Below are 17,101 nucleotides of genomic sequence, written 5' to 3' on the forward strand. Positions count from 1 at the left end.
TCACAGCTTGAATAAAAGCTAATAATTATAATAATAATAATAATAATAATGATAATAATAATAATAAAATAACACTAAAATTGCAATTTAACTTTGAATAAATATAAGTTGTTCTTTCTTTCAGATAAATTGATTTAAAACGGTTTATATAATAATATTAATAATAACAATATTGATAATAAAACTGCAAATGTACTTATTCACTTATATTTTTATGTTTTTCCAAATAGATTGATTTAAAACGGTTTGCATAATAATAATAATAATAATAATAATAATAATAATAATAATAATAAAATTGATAAAGCTGCAATTTAAATTTAAATGAATACTATTATTATTATAAACAGTTTAACCAGAAATTACTTTTGTCTTTAAAAAGATAAATATTATACTCCATGCATTTTATTTTCTGCAACTAAAATCAATCAATAACTTACACATTTTTGATATTCCTTAATCCATATTGAAACAATGAGTCCAGACTTAGTGACAGTGTCGTGTATTTCTTATTTTATTTATTTATTACAGTCTGTTGATGCGATGATAATAAACAACGAGAGATTCTGACACAAACAAACTTTTCATGTGAGAGAAATCTTTCGTTCTATCGTTTTTATTGTTATGATGAAGACTAGAGAAGCTCCACGTAGTTGGCTGGGAACATGCCGTAGCGTCCGTCAGGGCCGGTTCCTCGCCACCAGCTCTCGTCCACCATGTCGATGTCCGTGATGATGTCATCAGGGTCAAAGGTGATCTCTGAGTCATCCACTGTGGACACCAAAAGTTACAGACACTCGGAGTTAATAATTCATGTTTCTGTTTTTATAAAAAAAGAAAAGTGTTTGTGTGTGTGGGTGTGTGTGTGTGTGTATTTGTGCTTGTGTGTTTGTGTGTTTGTGTGTGCGTGTGTGTGTGTGTGTGTGTGTGTGTGTGTGTGTGTGTGTGCGTGCGTGTCCGTGTGTGTGTGTGTGTGTGTGTGTGTGTGTGTGTGTGTGTGTCCATACCAGCCTGGTAGTCGTACAGAGCTCTGGCTCTGAGGTTCTGGTTCTGGTTCTGATCTCCAGCCTGATCAATTAAAAACACATTGATAAAATCAGTAAAACTTTAAGTTAAAGTTCATAATTTTAAAAACACACTTTTGTGTATTTTGTGTGTTAAATCCGGAGCCGCTTGTGAGAAGTTAATTCAACAATGAGCCTTAGACCTGAATTATTTCTAATGTACAGCAGGGGGCGATTCCACTGGCAAACAATTGAGGCCGCATAGAAGTCTATGAGAAAATCGTTTATTATTTAGTATGCAATTCAGGTACTTTTGACTTCAAACAACGATCTTAGACAAACAAAAAAGTATCTTCGCCTGCTGCATCGGCTGAAATGAGCTTCCTCCGTAGGGTGGCTGGGCTCAGCCTTAGAGATAGGGTGAGGAGCTCAGACATCCGGAGGGAGCTCGGAGTAGAGCCACTGCTCCTTCGCCTCGAAGGTTTGGGCATCTGGTAAGGACCCTCCCGGGCGCCTCCTGTTAGAGGTGTTCCAGGCACGTCCAACTGGTAGGAGGCCCCGGGGAAGACCCAGAAGCCGGTGGAGGGATTGTATCTCTCGCCTGGACTGGGAACGCCTCGGGGTCCCCCAGGAGGAGCTGGACGTTGTGGCTGGGGAGAGCGACGTCTGGAATGTCCTGCTTAGCCTGCTGCCCCCGCGACCCAGCCCAGGATAAGCGAAGGAAAATGGTTGGATGGATGGAAAAAAGTATCTCTTAGCGTAAGAAATACTTTGTTACTGGACCTTTTTGTTCTTAAAAACATCTTGTTCAGTGTTCAGTTGGACTAAAAGACTGTTCCTCATTTCCTGCTCATTCTTTTTGTTTTAAACTTATTTTCCACCAGCCAAAATGACCATCCTGACAAAAATCACAGTTCATGTGAATTACAGATGCATCACTTATAGTAATCCTCAGTCAGCTCCTCCTTCGTTTCCACTTCTGGCTCCAAAAAACACAAGACTCAAGAAACTCGAGGCTCCACAAACCTACAGGGTGCATGCACTTCTCATATACCGTCTATGGAAAGAGCTGAATGCCCAAAGTCTGGGAGAGACTCACCGGGGAGACGTCCTGGTAGACGTCTTCATACAGGTCCTCCTCCTCGGGCCGCGGCGTCTGGTACAGATCCTCTGCTGCTGCTGTCGGCTCTGCACGATCAAACACGACACAAACAATGAAATCATTTCTGTTCAATAATAACGCTGTTATTGCGACAATGGGGGAGGAGGAAGCACTCAGATCCTTTGCTTTAGTGTTTAAAAGTCCTGCATTGTTACTTTAGTCTGAAATATCATAAAAAATAATAATAATAATTTAAAAACAAAATAAATGTAGAAAATGAAATAAATAAATACAAATGGGAGACTCTTAATATAAGAGTAGAAATCCTAATTCAAATAAATGAATAAATATTAAAACAATGAATTAAATAAAAAATGGGAAAATCGTAATAAAAATGATTAAAAATTATTATAAAAGGAGAAATTTGATAAAGATAATAAATAAATATAAAAAATACATACAAAAAGGGAGAATTCTATAAAAAATGAATAAATATAAAAAGAAAATGAAACAATGGGAGAATTCTATTTAAAATTAAATAAATATAAAATCTGTAATAAATAAGAAATCTTAATAAAAAAATATAAAAGTATAAATCCTATTTATAAAATAAATAAATATAAAAACAATTAAAATAAAAAAGGGAAAAACATAAAAAAGAATATTATGATAATAGGAAAAATTTTGATAAAGAAAATAAACATATATATATAAAAAATAATTACCTATAAAATAGCAGACTTCTATTAATAAATAAATAAATAAATAAATAAGAAAGGAGAAATTCTAATACAAAAATAAATAAATGTAAAAAAAATAATACTTACAAAATGGGATAATTCTATTAAAAAATAAATAACTGGAAAAAAGTAATAAATAAAAAATGTGAGAATCTTAATAAACTAAATAAATAAAAAAGTATATTTCACATCATGAAAATGTGCTTAAAGTATAAAATGTTTTCTGATTTGAATGTGAGCTTGACTGCAGCTGTCATAACATGAATAAAACTTGAGTAAAAGTACAGTACCAGGAGGTATTTGTGTGTTTCTGATCCTGTAAGTGAGATCGTACCTGGAGTAGCTTCACCTGCATCATCATCAAACTCGTCAGACCACTCCTCCTCCTCTGTGTAAGTCGTATCTGAGAGAGAGAAGAGCCACAGGTTAAATCTGTAATAAATGTTGTGTTTTTTAAGGCTTTATAACATTATGATGTGAATACATGAAGTCCATCCTCAGGCTCATTTATGTCTCATAAGTTGTTGCAGCAATTTTTGGCTTTATACTATTTGTTACATACATTTGGTGCTAAATTTCTCAACTCAATAATTCAATAATTGATTGATTGTATGGCAGCACTTGTGTTGTGTTTATGCTTATTGTGAATCTAGTCTCAGCCATCCATCCTCTGAATGCTCTAGGTCTCTAGTTTGTGGTTGTAAAGTTTCATGAGGCTGATTATCCTAGAGGTCACAGCAGATAATTTTATACACTGAGCTCAAATTTCCCTCACTAACTTTCACTGACTAAAAATTAGGCTCATTAAATCCACAAGAGTCTCCGCTTTCCAGTCAGACCCGATTTATGCAGCTCACAGACTGTTTAGGGACCCCAGGATGCACAAAGATTCACATACAAGAGGACTTTTTTTTACTGCATGTTACAGTATGTCTGTAAAGAGACTCATGGGAAACATAGAACTTATTTTCATTCAGATATCTGCAGCTTAGAGTTATTCACCAGTTTGAAACGAGACTCTGACCTGATAAACTGTTGTGTTAAAGCTCCGCCCCTCAGCTGACTCACTGAGAAAAACCAGCAAACAGGCTGCTATTCTGCCTCACTGAGACGAAGAGACACACACACACGCGCGCGCGCGCCCCAGGATGCACAAAGATTCACATACAAGAGGACACAAAAACACATTTTACTGCATGTTACAGCTTGTCTGTAAAGAGGAAACATAGAACTTATTTTCATTCAGATATCTGCAGGTCAGTTCTAAACCAGTTTAGGGATTTTAGGATGCCTTATAACAGATCAATCTAGGGATTTTATCTCTAACAGTTATAGGATGCCTCACGCAACGGGGCGTCAAAAATGTAAATAGGGGTAAATCATAAATGCTGTCCCTCCCATAAGGATATCAAATATGTGAGGATGAACCTGTGAGATTGGGCTCATTGAATCCACAAGAGTCTCAGCTCTCCAGTCAGACCCGATTTATACAGCTCACTGACTGTTTAGGGACCCCAGGATGCAGGAATGGTGAAAATGCATGAAAAAAAATGCAGGTTTCTATACCAAACTGAATGTTATTAGCATAAAATGGGCATGTCTGTAAAGACTTGTGAGTTATTAGAACTTGTTTTATTCAGACATCTGGAGGTCAGAAGACAGCTGTGCCTGCTTTCTCGCTAAATTTTAGTCTAACTTTGGAGCGTTTTTCAATTCCTTCCTGAGAAGATACCATGATATGTTTGGTACCAATCGGTAAATTCAGTCTGCAAAAAAGTCTGAAAAAGTCTGAAAGGATCAATCAGTACGGACCTTCTGATTGGTTAAAAGCAGTCAAGTCAAGTGTGTGAGCGTGTGCTTTGTTTGAAAATCGTTTACATGTTTTTATGCTACTATGAAGACCAACACCATCACACATGAAGAAAACTGGGCTCATTGAATGCACAAGAGTCTCAGTTTTCCAGTGCATTTATGCAGCTCACTAGCCTGGGTATACCCAGACTGCCTTGTGCGCTCAAATTTAATTTCGAACCTCCAGGCGGTCTGGAAACCAGGAAGCTTTCTTAGCCCTGTTTTAGGGATCCAATCACAGAGCGGGGAGGGACGGTGAGACGATGACTCGTACTACTCGGCACTTGGAAGCTTGTAGTTTTCTTGCGGATCCAACATGGCTGCTGCAGACGCGAAACTCTCTTTAGCTGTAGATGGTGTTTTAAATAGTTTAGAGCGAAAGTTGAAAGGCGAAAGGTCTCTCGGCGGCTCCGCTGTCCCCCTCTCGCCTGTGATCTGGCTACGAGCCGGGGGACAGCGGAGCCGCCGAGAGACCCGCAGCAGCTTGTTTATTGCCCATAAAATCAGTGGATGTGTGTGGCTGAATGACATGAGGGGGAATAAAGCGTGAAAATAAATAATCTTGCAGAAAGCGAGAACTGGAGAAGCAAAGCAGCAAGCAACAATCTCTCACAGACACACAACAAACATCCATTTCTGTTGCTCTACTACGTCATCTGGTATAACTGATCTGATTGGCTAAGAGCTACCTACAGACGCTTTTGATAGACATTCTAAGCGCCCAATAAACGGCTCTGGAGGATCGTAAACCACACCTCCTCTACGGAGAAATGAATGGTTGGTTTCCAGACCACATCTCATTTGAGATTTGTCTGGTGTTAGCCAGGCTAGCAGCTCACAGCATAACAAGAAGAACAAGAACAAGGGATTGTGTGTCTGACCTGCGTGGTGAACAGGTGAGTCCGGTGTCGGTGAGACAGCTGCAGCAGGTGAGTGAGACAGCTCAGGAGAAGCAGGAGACAGGCGGTGCACGGAGTAGGCCGGGACCTCGGCCGGAGCCAGAGAGTGAGACACCACAGGTGAGACAGGTGTGACCGGAGACAGCGGGGTCAGAGAGTAGGCCGGGACCTCGGCTGCAGCAGGTGAGACAGGTGAGACAGGTGAGACAGGAGACAGGGGGTGCATGGAGTAGGCGGGGATCACGGCTGGAGCAGGAGCAGCTTCTCTCTCGAAGGATTTCTGGGATAAAAAGGGACTCTGCAGCTTCCCTGAGACACACAGAGACAACATGAGTGTTATTAATTGATTTGATTTGATTTGATTTGATTTGATTTATTTGGCACAGTTTTAAAAGAAAGAAAATAACATAATAACTACAACAATAATACAATTTATATATCCCATATACATATTGAAATAGAATAAAGACATGCCAGGAAAACCCAAAAAACCCTCACGGGGCTTGAATAGTGGGATTCCCTAATATAACATAAAATAAAAAAGAACAAGGAACATAGAATTATACAGAGCAAGGAACTAAAAAACAAAACAAAGGCACAACATAGCAATGAAACAAGAATTATAATAGGTTATTGAAATAGTAATAGGTTTTTTAAAGATTTTTTAAATGATAAACGAGAAAGGTTTTTCACATCCTGTTTTCTTTCAGCTGATGTTTGTTTACTGACTCGACTTATTTACCAGGTCTGGCAGGAGACGGTATGTGGCTGGACTCAAAGCTCTGCTCCCGCTGCTTGAATATGTCTCTTGGATTAAATGATCTCTGAGAAATGAGAGACTTGGCCTCCTGTGGACCACAGACAGATACAACATGTTTAATGTTACACACAGAGACAGCAGAAGAAGAAGAAGAAGAAGAAGAAGAAGAAGAGGCAGAGTTAAAGCAGCAGAGACATTTAGTCCCTGGTACGGATCAAGATCAAAGAACATTCAGGATCCTACATTTCCCATGATGCAACTCAAGCTTCTTTGTCCCTCTACGTCCAGAAAAAGATGTATGAAATAAAAAGTACAAGCATGGAGATCAATAATGATAATAATATTGTTAATTGTAATAATAATAATCATGCTTTAAATAATGATAATAATAAATATTATTAATATTATTAAAGATAATAAAAATTCAAATAATAATATTATTTTAAAAATAACAACAATTATTTAAATAATAATTAGTAATAATGAGAAGAAAAATATTATTAATATTAATCATAAAAATAATAGATAATAATAATAATAGATTTTATTTGTACATTTAAAAATAACAAGCCTGGGGACAAAAGATAGAATGACACTATTATTATTATTAGTAGTAGTAGTAGCAGTAGTAGTAGTAGTAGTAGTAGTAATAATAATAATAATAATAATAATAATAATAATGCATTTTATTTCTATGGTGCTTGGGAACTCAAAAACACTTTATATAATAAAAACAAAAGCAAGAAGCAGTGGAGCTACAACAACCGAAACATATGCAGCTCTGTCTATATATATATATATATATATAGACAGAGCTGCATATTTATTTTTGTGTGCCACTGATAGTGGGCTTAAAAAAAACACTGAAGAAAACTGAACACACATTTGTAGTTAAATTAATTTGGCTGCAGTAACGACTACTGAGGCAAATAGTAATTGTAATAATATCTACAAGACTATCATAAAAATAAAAGTTTTAAATAAGGCCTATATTTGATAATTAACATGTAAATAATTCATACTCACGTTAGCTTTCTGCACTGACGCAGCAAAGTTGATGCCCGACCGCTTGGTTCCATTTTCCTGCTGATACTAAAACAGAAACATGGTTATTATGTCAGATATGCGCTTGTTTATATATATATATATATATATATATATAACAACAAACAAATAAAACTCCAACTGACCTGTCGCTGCTGCTCCCTCTCTCTCTCCTCCTCGTCTCTTTTCTGCTGAAGAAGCCTGAAAAACACAAAAACAACATCAGCAACAACATCTCTGTTTATGTGTTGTTGTTTTTGTTGTTGTTGACTGACTTGTCCTGTTGAGCCTGCTGAGCTCTCTCCGTGGCTCTCCTCTCTCTCTCCTTCGCCTGCTTCTCTTCCATCTCCCTCGTCTCCATCTCTCTCTCCTCTTCTTCTCTTTTCTTCTGATAAAGTCTGAAAACAGACAGCAGCAGTCAGCGTGTGTGTCTGTATGTATGTATGTGTGTGTGTGTGTGTGTGTGTGTGTGTGTGTGTGTGCACACCTGTGTGTTTGTCTGTCTGTCTGTCTGTATATGTGTGTGTGTGTGTGTGTGTGTGTGTGTGTGTGTCTGTCTGCCTGTCTTTCTGTCTGTCTGTCTGTCTGTCTGTATGTGTGTGTGTGTGTGTGTGTGTGTGTGTGTGTGTGTGCACCTGTGTGTGTGTGTCTGTCTGTCTGTCTGTATGTGTGTGTGTGTGTGTGTGTGTGCAGCTGTGTGCAGCTGTGTGTGTGCTGTGCTTCTTTATTTCTGTATTGTTGTTATTATTGTTGTTGTTGTAGTTGTTGTTGTTGACTGACTTGTCCTGTTCTATCTGCTGAGCTCTCTCCTTGGCCCTCCTCTCCCTCTCCTTGGCCTGCTTCTCGTCCATCTCCCTGCGGTCCCTCTCGGCCTCCTGCCGCTCCAGCTCCGCTCGCTTGCTCTCGTCCCGCCGGCGCACTTCTTCATCCCGCTGAAACACAGAGTCCTTACAAGTAAATAAAAACAACTTCATGGTTATAAGAAGAAACAGTCAGGATGGACATGGAGACAAACCTGAGCTTGGCTCCAGAAGTCGTCCTTGTTGGTTTGTTGGATTTCCTCCACGGCGTTGACCTTCTTGTACACTGAGCCCTGTTACAGAGAGGAAAGACTCGGGATCATCCTCAGACAAACACCTTGGTTTTTTTCGGTTCAACGAAATCACAAACTAACGAACAAATCAAGGCAGCAGCAGACTGAAAACTGAGAAAGAAGAAATAAATATTAAACAACTAAACAAAATTTAAAAATTGGAGAATCTTAATAAAAAAACATTTGATACAAAAGGAGAAATTCTATAAAAAAAGATTATAAAAACAATGGGAGACATTATATATATGTATATATATATATATAGATAGATAGATAGATAGATAGATAGATAGATAGATAGATAGATAGATAGATAGATAGATAGATAGATCGATATAAATATATATAAATATAATCTATTCTAATTTAGAAAATATATAAATTGAAAAAGTTAAATAAATTGCAGAATGGCAAAATGGCAGAATCTTAATAAACTAATAAAAATATAAAAGTAAAAATCCTTATAAAATAGAAATAAATATAAAAGACTGAATTAATTTAAAACGTAAGAGATTCTTTGTAACAACAATATAATATAAAAGGTAAAAAAGGTATGTATTTTAAAACTGATTATTAACCCTCCGAACCCCAACAAGCAGTTTCCTTTTACTCCTTGTACTTCACTGTAAATATATAAAACCTCTATAAATCTATAAGTCCTGCAGCTCTATGGAATCAGCACAATCAGAATAACTCAAACATTTCTTTGTGCAGAATAACACAGTTAGAATGACAGAAATCACAGTAAAACGTCGATTTCTCTGATAAATTAATTTTCAAAATTTGGAATAAAATGGAATTTATACATAAACACTTCCAACTGCCCACAAGTGTCCTGAATGTTGTAAAACAACCACACACAAAAAGACGTCAATGTGAAAAAAGACAAAATTATCAAAAAGAGATGTACAGATACCAAAAAACGCATTGCTGTAGAGTTTCCCCCTCATATTCTACATATTGAAGTATTGTCATGTTTCCAGCCTCTCCTGTCCTCTCCTCTCTGCTCTGTGTAAACAGCCTCTCCTGTCCTCTCCTCTCTGTTCTGTGTAAACAGCCTCTCCTGTCCTCTCCTCTCTGTTCTGTGGAAACAGCCTCTTCTGTCCTCTCCTCTCTGCACTGTGTAAACAGTCTCTCCTGTCCTCTCCCCTTTGCTCTGTGTAAACAGCCTCTCCCCTCTGCTCTGTGTAAACAGCCTCTCCTGTCCTCTCCTCTCTGCTCTGTGTAAACAGCCTCTCCTGTCCTCTCCTCTCTGCTCTGTGTAAACAGCCTCTCCTGACCTCTCCTCTTCTGACACAAAAAATCAACATTTTAACACAAGTTTTGTTCACTTTTTAAAAAGGAAACTTTCATAACGTATGATGTGATGTCTGTAATCTCACCACAGGTCCTCTGGGAGCGTCTCTGAACTCTGGAGTCTGTTTGTGGAAGTTGAAGCTCGCTCCGGACGCTTTGGACACCTTCTGCAGGATCACCTCCGGCTCCACATCGTCATCTGCACGCGCATTTATAGTCACATGGGCACCCTGCACTCACACACACACACACACACACACACACACACACACACACACACACACACACACACACACACACACACACACACGTCAGATGGTGCTGAACGTGTTTCACTCAGTCTTTTTGTCTCAGCAGCAGAGTCAGACTCACCTTAAGGAAGTTGGCCATGGTGCTCACATGGTTGGCACACACTCCTTTTCTAGTGTCCTTCACACCTTCACCTGTCTGTCAACACACACACACACACACACACACATACACACACACACAAACACACACACACATATATATATATCTTTTATCTTTGCAACAGTTTCTGGGATTGAAGCAGGTCTTAAAGTGTGTGTGTGTGTGTGTGTGTGTGTGTGTGTGTGTCTCACCCAGTTGATCAGGACATATTTAGGTAGACCAGAGTTTGGATCCTGTACGCGACAGAAAGCGTACATCACCTTCCCGCTGTTGAGCTCCTCCACCATCTCCTCCAACCCCCCGTCTACACACACACACACACACACACACACACCGTACACACACACACACACACACACACACACACACAGCATAAAATAATGACTACTGAACTGAGGAAAGTGTATGAAGCCGTTAATACTGCAAATCAGATCTCACCTCCTGTTTCTGCCAGACGGATATCATTACTGTTCCCCTCATAGGTGAAGAGAGCCCTGAAACACACACACACACACAGAGAGAGAGAGAGAGATACACACACAGACACAAACACACACAGACACACACACACACACACACACACACACACACACACACACACACACACACACTCACACAGACCGAGACAGACACACATACACAGACACACAGACACACACACATACAGACAGACACACACACACACACACATACACAGACACACACACACACACACACAAAGACACACACACAGAGACACAGACACACGCACACACACACACACACACACAGACAGACACACACACATACACAGACACAGACACACACAGAGACACAGACACACACACCCACACACACACACACACACACACACACACACACACAGGTTTCTGTTGAGTTTTGTACTACTAGACTGGCAGACAGAGACAGACAGAGAAACAGGCAGTCAGACTCTCACCAGTTGGTGTCCACCTTCCCGTCCACCACGTCCTTGTAGGCCTGCATGAGGGCCGTCCCGTTCTTACTCAGATTCACTGACATGTCTGACAGATTCCTTCATCCACGGCTCAAACTGGCTGCCTGGATCCACACACACACACACACAGCAGAGACCCAGAGTCAGGAGTCCCTGCAGGATCACAGTCCGGTCTCTGATTCTTCTCTTCCTTAGGAATAAAAACTCTCCAGCAGAACGGCCCAGACTCTGATTATTTTTGTGATTCCAGAGCAGATTGTCCTCTCACTCTCTCTGCCTCTCTCTTTCTGCTCTGATGTGTCAAACCTGTCCGGGAGGAGATGAAAACCTGACGAGCTGCATTCTTACAGAAGCTGCTCACCTCTGACACACACACACACACACACACACACACTCACACACACACACTTCACTTTAATCAGCAACTGTTTCTGAGGGATAAAACACACTTCGATTCACAATATTCCTGTTGGAATCACACACACACACACACACACACACACACACACACACACACACACACACACACAGCCCTCACTGAGACAATAGCATGTCAGTGTCAAAGTGTGTGTGTGTGTGTGTGTGTGTGTGTGTGTGTGCGTGTGTGTGTGTGTGTGTGTTTGTGTGTGTGTGAGACAGAAAACAGGGTGTGATTATTTGTTAGTGTTGTGCACAGTGACAGAAGAGTTCCTCAAAACAAAATAAATAAAAGATTCATTAATAACAATAAAAAAATGTATGTATATATATAAGGAGAAGTTCTAATCAAGAAAATAAATAACTATAAAAGATTAAATAAAGGAAAAAAATGGGAGAATCAAATAAAAAATAATATAAAAGGAGAAGTTAAAATAATTTAAAAAAGAAATACATATAAAAAACAACTAAACAAATAAAAAAAATTGGAGAAACTTAATCAAAAAACATTTGATACAAAAGGAGGAATTCTAATAAAAAATAATACAAAAACAATGGGAGAATATTATTATATATATATATATATGAGAAATTCTAATCAAGAAAATGAATAAATACAAAAATTAAATTTTTTGAATGGATAAAAAATAAATAAAAAATAAAAACATATGTAAATGATTCATCTGAATTAAAATATATATCTATATATCTAAAAAGGATTCCTCCTAATCAAAATAATTATTAAAATAATATTTACAATTCATATTAATCAATCATTAATAATATATATTTTTAAATTATAATAAAAGGTTCATGAAAAATTGGAGGATCTTAATAAAAATAACATGTATTATAAAAGGATAAATTCAAATAAAAAAGAATAAAAACAAAAAAAATATGGATGAATCTTGATTTTAAAAAGTGGTAATTCTAACAATAAATCACAAATGGATTAATGCTAATCAATAAAAAATAAAAGAATATATAAATGATGAATATGAATAGAATAAATAAATACATTTCTAAAAAAGGCTTAAGGTTAAGGGTAAATATTATTGATGATTCATATTAATCAATTATTAATACTATTTATTAATAATAAATAATATTACTTGTTATTAATATTTATTAATAATAACAATAAAAAGGTTCATAAATAGGAGAACATGTGGTCTATTCCCACACCTGGTCACTCTGCATGCAATCACACGTCTGACCACCAGAGGGAGGAATAACAGCAGATATTAGAGCCTCAGCTCTGCAGCTGTCACCACATTACTGACAGTAAAGGTGTGATTTTGTGTTTTATTTTGCAGAAATCAACTCCATTTTTAGGTACTTTAACATCACTTTATGCTTCTAAACTACAGTTCATACAAGAATATTGAACTTTTTAAACTCAAATAAACTTACATTTGTGTTTAAATATATAAATGAATCCTGAATGTATCCAAACCTTTAGTGGATTTAGTACAAATTTTAAAAAAAACTGACAAAGTTGAGAAAAAATAAACACACTCCCACTCTCTTACACACACACACACACACACACACACACACACACACACATACATACACATACACACTCGCACACACACACACACTTGCACACACACGCGCAACACACAGACACACACTGACACAAACCCTTACACACACACTCACACACACACACACACACGCACTCACACACACGCACTCACACTCACTCACAAACTCACACACTCACTCACTCACACACACACACACGCACGCACGCACGCACGCACACACACACACACACATGCACAAACACACTCTCACACACACACACACACACACAAACAAACACACTCACATACACAAACACACTCTCTCTCACACACACACACACACACACACGCACACTCGCTCTCTCTCTCTCTCTCTCTCTCACACACACACACACACACGCACTCACTCTCTCTCTCACACACACACACACAGTTGGCAGATGATCCTGTTAGTAAATTAATGGTGATTGATGGACTGAAGCTCAAGAGCAAATTGCCCCCCGAGGCTCAACTCACTCCTCCTCCTCTCATCCTCCCCCTCCTCCTCCCCCTCTCCTCTTCCTGGTCCTCTCCTCCTCCTCCCTCTATCAGCTCCTGTCACAGGTAGCATTAACATTCTCCATCACACCTCTTCTGCTCTTCAGCTGCAGGAGGTTTTCAGAGGAGATACAGCTGTGTGTGTGTGTGTGTGTGTGTGTGTGTGTGTGTGTGTGTGTGTGTGTGTGTGTGTGTGTGTGTGTGTGTGTGAGGCGTCTGCAGGGTCTCAGCTCGTTTTTCGTTTATTGCTCAATTATTTCTGCAGCTATATGAACATCTTTTTTTTAAATCTCCTCTTCTCTTCTCTGTCTCTGATATGGTTTGATTTAATTCTGTATGAACTTTCTAGAACCAAATGAACCTCTGAATTAAATCACAGGCAGATTTTCCGCAGTGGAAGACGTTTTCAGATCCTTTACTTCAGTAAAAGTACTAATAAACACACTACAAATACTCTGTTTCAAGTCAAAGTCCTCCACAGAAAACATGACTTAACCCTTTGTAGTTTTGACTACAAAGACTACCAACAGTGAAACCTTAACTATAGTTTACTCATCATAACTACAATATTTATCTCTAAGTTGCAATATGTACAAAGAAAAAACACACACCAACAATCTGTGGTTTCACAGAATAAAAACAGTTTTCCTCTGCAGAAAAAGTTTTTTATAATCCCATAAATGTGCAGAGAGACAGACAGACACACACACACACACACACTCACAGAGAGAGAGAGAGAGAGACAGAAACTTTCCCCAAAAATCGAGCTGCAGAGTGTTAATGAAGTGCAGTCTCACCTGGAGCGAGGGAGTGTGTGTGTGTGTGTGTGTGTGTGTGTGTGTGTGTGTATTTTAACAGTGAGAGTTTGGCTTTTACAGTGTCTCATTTCCTCCCTGTTTCTGTAATGAGCTTTGAGCTGTATAAACACGCACTAACACAAAACACACACACCACACACACACACATACACATACAGAGACAGACAGACAGACACCCACCCACACACACACACACACACACAAGCCACCCAATTGTTCTCCTCCCTCAGCCCTGCAGCTATGTTTCGTCACCCCTCCTGCAGAGAAGCTCCACTCTGACATGTTTCTGTTGCCATTCAGAGCTTTTAGTGACTTCTGCAGAGAAAAATACAACATAACGTGTTTGTGCAAGTAAAAACATTAAAGTAGCAGAGGACTTTTATTTTGAAAAACTGCTAGAACGACTGATTCGACTTGATTCGACAACAACTTGACTCATAGGAGCAGCAGTGCCTCCGGTCAGGTAGGGGGCAGAGTGGAAACTGTACTGTGACATTCATAATCTACAACAAAATGGAAAAAAGATGAAGCAGCTGAGTGGTTTTACCAGAAAGTACTGTCACATTTTAACCATAATTTGCTGCAGAAAAGACACAAATTGGTGCTTTCACCAGAATGCACAAAATTAAGTGTCGATATCCTCATACGTAAACGTAACCATTGCTGGTGTAAAAAGGTCTCAGTTTTGTTGCTACTTCTCTAAGGAAAGGGGTAAACAAGTCCATGTTTTCACCTTATAAAACATATGACAGAATTGTGTTGTTTGTGACGTAAAAACGTGACGCACTGAAGTTAAGTGGCTCAAAATGTGGCTCATCTGTGACTGGTAGAAGCAGGATGTACTGTCACATTTTTACCATAATTTGCTGCAGAAAAGACACAAATTGGTGCATAAATTCACCAGAAAGAACAAAACTAGGTGTCGATATTCTCATATGAAAACATAACAGTCGCTGATGTGAAAAGGTTTCAGTTTTGTCCTTACTTCTCTATGGAAAGGGCAAAAAAAGTCAAAAAAATGCACATAAGTAAAGTAGTTACATAGCTGATGTGACATAGTAACCTAAAAACATGATTCACAGAAGTTTAGTGGCTCAAAATGTAAAAGGAAAAAAAAAAGAAAAAGAAAAAGATGAAGCAGCTGTGACCGGAAGAAGCAGAAAGTAGTAGTGTTGATACCATCATACGTAAACGTAACAGTCACTGGTGTGAAAAGGTCTCAGTTTTGTTACTTCTTCTCTAATGTTCTGGCAAAATGGTCTACAGTTTTGCATTGTAAAACAATGCTAAAAAAGTCAAATAAATGCATGTTAGTAAAGTAGTTACATAGCCAATGTGACAAAGTTACGATGGTGACGCACAGAAGTTAACCCTCTGGAGTCCATCTATTTATTGACAATACGGATGTTTTATTTACAGTAATAACTTTATTTATATATGATATGTAGACAAGCTGGGAAAAGCCAGTTAAAAGTGAAATCATAGGAGCTTTCACAGTGTGACATTTATGTTTCTAGACCATTTTAAAATGTGAATTTTCTTCCTACAATGAAAACTATGAACTACTATTATTAATTTAAATGTAAATAGACTGTTTTGTAGTTTTATTATTTATTCTTTTTTTCTGCTGTTTTTGTGTGTATAAATGATTTTTTTAATGGTACATTTCCATAGACACCTTTGTCTTTTCTTGAAAACTGCGCTCCAGGCCACAAATTCCACTCTACAGAAATAATTTATACATAGAAACGTAGGAAATTTTGTCTTCTCACTCACAATCCTCTGGTAAAGCTGTAAGAATTATAGTTTGGGCGTAGGGAGCACAGATGCTCCACCAACACGCACCAACAGCCTCATTGGCTCCCATATTAAAAACGCAGGAAGATTTCTGAAAAAGTAACAGTTTTTTTTAGATCTCTAACAAAGCTATTTTTTCATTTTTCTTAAAAAAACAAACATATGTAGCTGTTGAGGAAGAACTCAGGACGTTCAAAGTGAAGTCGGATCAATGATAGGTATTATGGTTTTGCCAAAAATGCTTTCTGTTCGAAGCCAGAAATTCCAGTCTGTCCACCTCTGGCTGCTGTCACTGTGCCGGAACATTCAGGTGGCAGTTAGTTCTGTTGATTGCTCTGCTCTGTTTGCTTTGATCTTTGCTCTGATTACAGTTACAGATACAGGCACACAAACATGCACGTAAGCCTGCACACTCCTCCAGATAAACATGCTTCAAACACACACACACACACACAGACACACACACACACACACATTTTGAGGTTAAAGGGCATAGGTTGCTGTTTAAATAAATACTTGAAGAGGAATGCTTGTTGTAGGTGTGTTCCTTGTATATTATATAGTATTATAACATTACTGGTATTAAATGTTTGAAATCTCTGAAGGATCTCATCATAGTGTACACACACCGGCAGTAGCCCCCGTGGCCCTTTCAGAATTTCACCAAAGTAAATTTTCTAGTTCTGTTGATTGCTCTGCTCTGATTACCTTTGATCTTTGCTCTGATTGCTTTTGATCTTTGCTGTGATTACAGTTACAGATACACATACACACACATGCGCGTAAGCGCGCACACTCCTCTATATACACATGCTTCAAACACACACACACACACACACAGGTAA

The 17,101-nt window shown here is 38.3% G+C and overlaps 1 protein-coding gene across 1 annotated transcript; it reads right to left on the minus strand.

Annotated features, from left to right (window-relative positions):
* Positions 1-508: 508 nt before the first annotated feature.
* Positions 509-11,302, minus strand: LOC131992199 (drebrin-like protein B). The gene is made up of 16 exons (XM_059357684.1): positions 11,138-11,302; positions 10,639-10,694; positions 10,392-10,504; positions 10,162-10,236; positions 9,876-10,019; positions 8,416-8,493; positions 8,181-8,332; positions 7,676-7,798; positions 7,547-7,601; positions 7,383-7,448; positions 6,339-6,444; positions 5,579-5,905; positions 3,181-3,249; positions 2,104-2,192; positions 1,008-1,068; positions 509-771 (listed from the first exon to the last, which is right to left on the minus strand). The coding sequence occupies exons 1-16, from the start codon at positions 11,218-11,220 to the stop codon at positions 635-637; spliced, it is 1,734 nt and encodes a 577-aa protein (XP_059213667.1). The 5' UTR covers positions 11,221-11,302; the 3' UTR covers positions 509-634.
* Positions 11,303-17,101: the final 5,799 nt, after the last annotated feature.

This window comes from Centropristis striata, chromosome 19 (assembly GCF_030273125.1).
Source record: "Centropristis striata isolate RG_2023a ecotype Rhode Island chromosome 19, C.striata_1.0, whole genome shotgun sequence".
NCBI lineage: Eukaryota > Metazoa > Chordata > Actinopteri > Perciformes > Serranidae > Centropristis > Centropristis striata.

Coding starts and splice junctions, on each gene's coding strand:
- LOC131992199 (XM_059357684.1), bottom strand. CDS start 11,220: ATGTCAGTGAATCTGAGTAAGAACGGGACGGCCCTCATGCAGGCCTAC. Junction 7,799..8,180: donor CAGCAGATAGAACAGGACAA/GTCAGTCAACAA, acceptor GTCTGTTTTCAG/ACTTTATCAGAAGAAAAGAG. Junction 3,250..5,578: donor CTCACCTGTTCACCACGCAG/GTCAGACACACA, acceptor TCTCTCTCTCAG/ATACGACTTACACAGAGGAG.